General features: G+C 58.2%; 1 protein-coding gene across 1 annotated transcript in view; it reads left to right on the plus strand.

Moving 5' to 3' along the window:
* The window catches only part of KAT2A (lysine acetyltransferase 2A), a 25,419-nt gene that overhangs the window by 159 nt on the left and 20,005 nt on the right, over positions 1–5,255 (plus strand). The window contains exons 2-9 of the mRNA XM_019505092.1: positions 4–130; positions 214–337; positions 427–572; positions 1,795–1,884; positions 2,911–3,092; positions 3,905–4,096; positions 4,438–4,544; positions 4,771–4,878. Of these exons, the coding sequence (XP_019360637.1) occupies positions 4–130; positions 214–337; positions 427–572; positions 1,795–1,884; positions 2,911–3,092; positions 3,905–4,096; positions 4,438–4,544; positions 4,771–4,878 (1,076 nt within the window). The remainder of the gene's footprint in view (positions 1–3; positions 131–213; positions 338–426; positions 573–1,794; positions 1,885–2,910; positions 3,093–3,904; positions 4,097–4,437; positions 4,545–4,770; positions 4,879–5,255) is intronic.

Raw genomic sequence — 5,255 nt, forward strand, 5'->3', positions numbered from 1 at the left:
CGCGGGCTCCAGCGACCCGGCGCGGCCGGGCCTGAGCCAGCAGCAGCGGGCCAGCCAGCGCAAGGCGCAGGTGCGCGGCTTCCCCCGCGCCAAGAAGCTGGAGAAGCTGGGGGTCTTCTCCGCCTGCAAGGTACCTGCCCCGGCAGCACCCCCTTGCCCCGCCCCTGAGCCCGGCCCCGGCCCCCCTCACGCTCTCTTGCTGCCCCCGCGCAGGCCAACGACGCCTGCAAGTGCAATGGGTGGAAGAACCCCAACCCGCCCACGGCGCCCCGCATGGACCTGCAGCAGCCGGTGGCCAACCTGAGCGAGCCGTGCCGGAGCTGCGGGCACGCCCTGGGTAAGCCCTGGGCAGGGGGAGCGGGGCCAAGGGGTGGCTGCGCGCGGCCGCCAGTGCTGACCCGCCGTCCCTTGGCCGCGGCCCCGCAGCCGACCATGTGTCCCACCTGGAGAACGTCTCGGAGGAGGAGATCAACCGGCTGCTGGGCATGGTGGTGGATGTGGAAAACCTCTTCATGTCGGTCCACAAAGAGGAGGACACGGACACCAAGCAAGTGTACTTCTACCTGTTCAAGGTGCGTTGCTTGGGGCTGTGCCCCGGGGTCCCTGCTCTGTTGCCGGGTGACGCGCAAGCTGGCGCTGGGGCTGGCGGCCAGCTGGGCTGTGTGGTCACGTCCCTCCAATTCAGCAGCAGTGTCTAGCCGCTCTTCCATAGGACATTGGTGCCCCTGAAGCTTATGGAAAGCAGCTGGTAGAGAGCAGGCCCCTTCTCCCTGCCTCCCCTGTTGGCTGCCTTTGGGGTGTTAAGCACCCATGTGCTATGAGCTCTCCCCAAACTCTGTCCCAGTACTGGGCTTGGCTAACTCCCCCCTGCAAGGTTTTGATTTCATGTGGAGCTGCTAGGGGTTGTACACAATTAAGGTTTTCTGCCTGCAGTATGCTAGGCCGTTCCCAGCCTCTGACATGGTGGCCCTTTGATGCTGGGCTGCTAGACAGACCTCTCACCAAGAGTCAGATCTGTGTGCCTGCATGCTGTTGCAGTTCTGGTTTTGCTGGACGCAGTGTCTTGATAGGCCAGCTCTTTGGGGAGCGTGCTGCAGAAGTCTGTTTTGGGATCTAGGCTTAGCGGGGGATTGATTTGTTAGGTGCCTGCAGACCTGTTCAATCAGCCCAGCAGCAAGGTGGTTCTTTGGAAACTGCACGGAAGGCCTGAGCCAAGGCCTGTGGGGAGAATTATCTTCAAAGGAAGAACTGGGCATGCTTTGCCACAGGCCTGGCCAGCTTTGCAGCTGGCTGCACTGAAGGCAATGCCCAGGCCATGTGGCCCCCTCGATGCACTCTCACAGGGCCCCCAGTTCAGAATCCCCAAAATATAGAGGGCCCCCTCTTGCGTGTCGCACCACTGACCACTGGGAAGTTCCCTGCTGTTTTTACCTAAAGTCCAGCGGGACCTAAAGCTGGCTGGCAGAGGCAGGGGTGCAGTGGGATCTGTCTTGCCGCCCCCACACCTGGGTGCTGTGGCTCTGGAGGGGCAGGCCTGCATGGGGAAAGGAAGGGGCTTCACGCCTGGGTGCTACCCTGGGGCAGGGGCTGCCCTCCTGCCTTTGCAGACAGGCACCTACAGGCTCCAGGCAGGGGCCAGCCAGGCCCTAGAGCACATGGGAGCTGCCCTCAGTGCTGGGGCTGCCTGGTCTCTGGCTTGTTCCTCCTGGTCTTGCTGGAACCCCTTTCTGCAGCCGGCTAACCCCTGCCCTTGCTCTGCCTTTGGTGGTGTAACAGCCTCCTTATGTCCTGCAGCTCCTGAGAAAGTGCATCCTGCAAATGAGCCGTCCAGTGGTGGAAGGGTCCCTTGGGAGCCCACCTTTCGAGAAGCCCAATATTGAGCAGGTAACATGAGCGCTTCACAGTGGGCATTGGTTGTCGCAACAACCTCTTCTGCTATAGCAATCCCCTAGTGTGTCTGTGCCCAGGGCCTCCCAGGATGGGGGTGCTGCTGTCACTGCCTCCTGTACCTGCTGTTTTATATCATGGTCTTCAGCCTCCTTCCTCCTTTCTCTCCTACCCCTTGTAAAACTGGAAGAGCTTCTTTGCAGCTCAGTGATGCTTCTCCCAGATAGAGGTTCTCCTGGGCTCTTCAGGAGCAAACCAGGCTGCATTTTGGTGCAACAGTGTGCCAGAGGGTCTCTATGCTTGGAGGCACGGATGTGATGGAGAGGCATGGAGCTGGGAAGCTGCTGGGCTGCAGTCCTCTCTTCTGACTCCACACCTGCTGTGTGCAGCTTTGTCCATGCTTCTCCCACCCTGCTCTGCCCTGCCCATCTCTTTCCTTAGCTCTCTGGCTGTGGTGGCAACATCACATCTGGTAATTGGATGCAAGTCGCCTGCCCCTGTGTTCTGCAACTGGGCCCCTCTCACTCCTGACCAGCAGTCTTATGGGTATCTCTCTCTTTATGCACAGTTGCCAGATCTGCCAGCCTATGGGCAGACTTTTGCAGCGTGATGTTACTTCATTCCCGCCCTACCCCAACCTACTTACTGCTTGAAGCAAAGCTGAACCCCAGTCTCTGCTGATGGTTGCAGCTATTCCATGCTGCCTCTCTGGCTCTCCTGGCCCATTAACCTCACCCTCTGCACCCTCACCATCCCTTGGTCATAGGACCATAGAAAAGTAGGCCCTCAGGAAGTTGTCTGGCTCTGCCCACTGCTCAAAGCAGGATCATCCCTATCTAAACTGTTCTATACAAGTGCTTGTCTAAGCTTTTTGTAAAGCCATGCCAACAACCCTGTTGCACAGCTGCAAGGCACTTTGTATGGAGCTGTCTTAGCACTGACCATGATGCGGTGGCGCCTCCAGCTGGGGCATCCCACAGCTTCATTCATCCCTGATGTCCCACCTGCCTCCTCCTCTCGCAGGGAGTCTTGAACTTTGTCCAGTACAAGTTCAGTCACCTGCCACCCAAGGAGCGACAGACCATGTATGAACTCTCCAAGATGTTTCTGCTGTGCCTCAACTACTGGAAGCTGGAGACACCCTCACAGTTCCGGCAGCGCTCTCAAAATGATGACGTTGCCACCTACAAGGTGAACTACACCAGGTGAGTGCTGGAGTTCTGGGATGTTGGGGGTAGGGGAGCTGAAATGGGTGGTCCCTGTGTCAGGGCAGAGCAGGGAGGAGTCATTACATACATTACCTTTGTGTTCTCAGTGCTTGTCATTGATTCATGGGACACGTTGCTTTGGGGCTCTTAGCTCCTCCTTGGCCCCAGAGCCTGGGCAGACACTGTCCAAAGCTTCACTGACTTTCCATCCATGCCGGACCATTGCAGCCTGGGAACTATGAGACGTCTTTCTCCCCTGAACTGCCCTATCTGCTCTAGTCCCAGCATCTCTTGTCCTGGTTCCTGCCACACTGCCAGCTATGAGCCCAGCAAACCCTGAGAATCTGATCAGACTCCTTGAAAACGGATACAAGTCCCACTCCAATCTCATCTCTACTCCTGCAGGCTCAGAGCTGGGCATCCTCATGGCACTCATGGCAAAGGCTCACTGGGCTGCGAACCTGCAGCCTTGCTGGGCAGTGTTACATTTACTTAATAGGTTGCTAGGATGTTGTATGGAAGGGGTGGGAGTAGTCTGGGAGGGCAAGGGCCCGCAAGCTGACACATCTATGTCCTTGGTTGGGAGCAAAGAGGTCTCGCTTTGTCTAGCACTCTGTTGGGGAAGGGCTCCCTTCTTGACTGCAGCCACTGACTCCTCTCTGGCTCCCCTGCCCATCCCATTCCCTGTGAGATGCATCTGCCAAGCCCATGGCTGCTTGCCCTGTTCATGAAGCCAGCCCTCTGGGGCGCCACACCCAGGGACCAGAAATGGGCCAGTCTCTAGGAGTGTCTGCTGTTTTGTTGCCTAGATGGCTGTGCTACTGCCACGTGCCCCAGAGCTGCGACAGCCTGCCCCGCTATGAGACCACTCATGTCTTCGGCCGCAGCCTCCTCAAGTCCATCTTCACCGTCACCCGCCGGCAGCTGCTGGAGAAGTTCCGGGTGGAGAAGGACAAGCTGGTGCCTGAGAAGCGGACGCTTATCCTCACCCACTTCCCTAAGTAGGCAGCCTGGCCCCAGAAGGGTCAATGGCAGCTCTTCTTCCTCTTAGTCCTCCACAAGAGGCAAGGAGTGCAGCCAAGCTCTTTCCTAGGTGTTGTGGACTCAGGATTAATGCTTGTGGCAGGGCGTGGGCACTGGGTACTGAACCTACCATGGGCTGTCCTGGCTGGGTGAGGCTTCTAGCGGCTCTGTCCTCCCCTGCCACTAGCGAGCGCAACAGTCGTGCTCTCTTGTGGCTGACACTGTGCTGTCATGTGGGTAGGGCTTCCAGTTCCCTAAGCTGCATGTGCCCTCCTCTGGTGGTCTTGCTGACTCATATTTTATGCTACCCTGCACCCAGGTTCCTGTCAATGCTGGAGGAGGAGATCTATGGGGAGAACTCTCCCATCTGGGAGTCTGACTTCACCATGCCAGCCACGGAGGGCACCCAGCTAGTCCCACGCCCAGGTACTTGATAATAGAGTGGCTCATCCAGCATGTGAGGTGCCCCTGTAGGCTTGACAGCTTGCTGCATCCTCTGCATGCCAGTGCTGCACTCCATACCACCTCTGTGTGTCAGGGGCACAGGGGCCCAACCTGAGGGAGGCCTTGTGAGCAGTGACTGCACTCTGCCCCTTGGTCGCTATGTAACGGGGTGGGTTTGGCTAGTGAAAGCCACTGTTGTGCTTCTCAGCAGCTGTTAGTACTGTGGCTGTGCCCAGCACCCCACTGTTCAGCAAGAAGCTCAGCAGCAGCAGCTCCTCCATGAGCATGGACACCAGTGCTTCGGAGCCCATGCCAGGTAATGCTTGGGAGGAGGTGGGGGAAGGTGCTGGGACTTTAGGGGCTGGCACAGACTTCCTGCTCTGATTTGTTCAGGAAAGGATGGTCCCAGGTCTGGGGTCCAGTCTGCAGCCAGTGCCAGCTCTGCTGGTACACAGAGAGCAGAGACCCAGCCTAGCCCTGGTGTGAATCCCTTGGGGTCAGTGGGGCAGCTGGGAAATTGGTCTGAGGTTTACAGGTGTGGGGGCTCTTGCTCCCATAATGGAGAAGTGTTGGCAGGGCAAAAGAAGCAGACCCATTCAGTGGCAGCCCTGTGTGCAGGGTGTAGGTTTTGTGGGTGTGTGCACTGGCAAATTCATACACGAAGGCTCTGGGCCTGGCACTGGGGCATGCTCA

The sequence above is a fragment of the Gavialis gangeticus genome, unplaced genomic scaffold (genome assembly GCF_001723915.1).
Source record: "Gavialis gangeticus isolate Ggan-Ray unplaced genomic scaffold, GavGan_comp1, whole genome shotgun sequence".
In the NCBI taxonomy this organism is placed as follows: domain Eukaryota; kingdom Metazoa; phylum Chordata; order Crocodylia; family Gavialidae; genus Gavialis; species Gavialis gangeticus.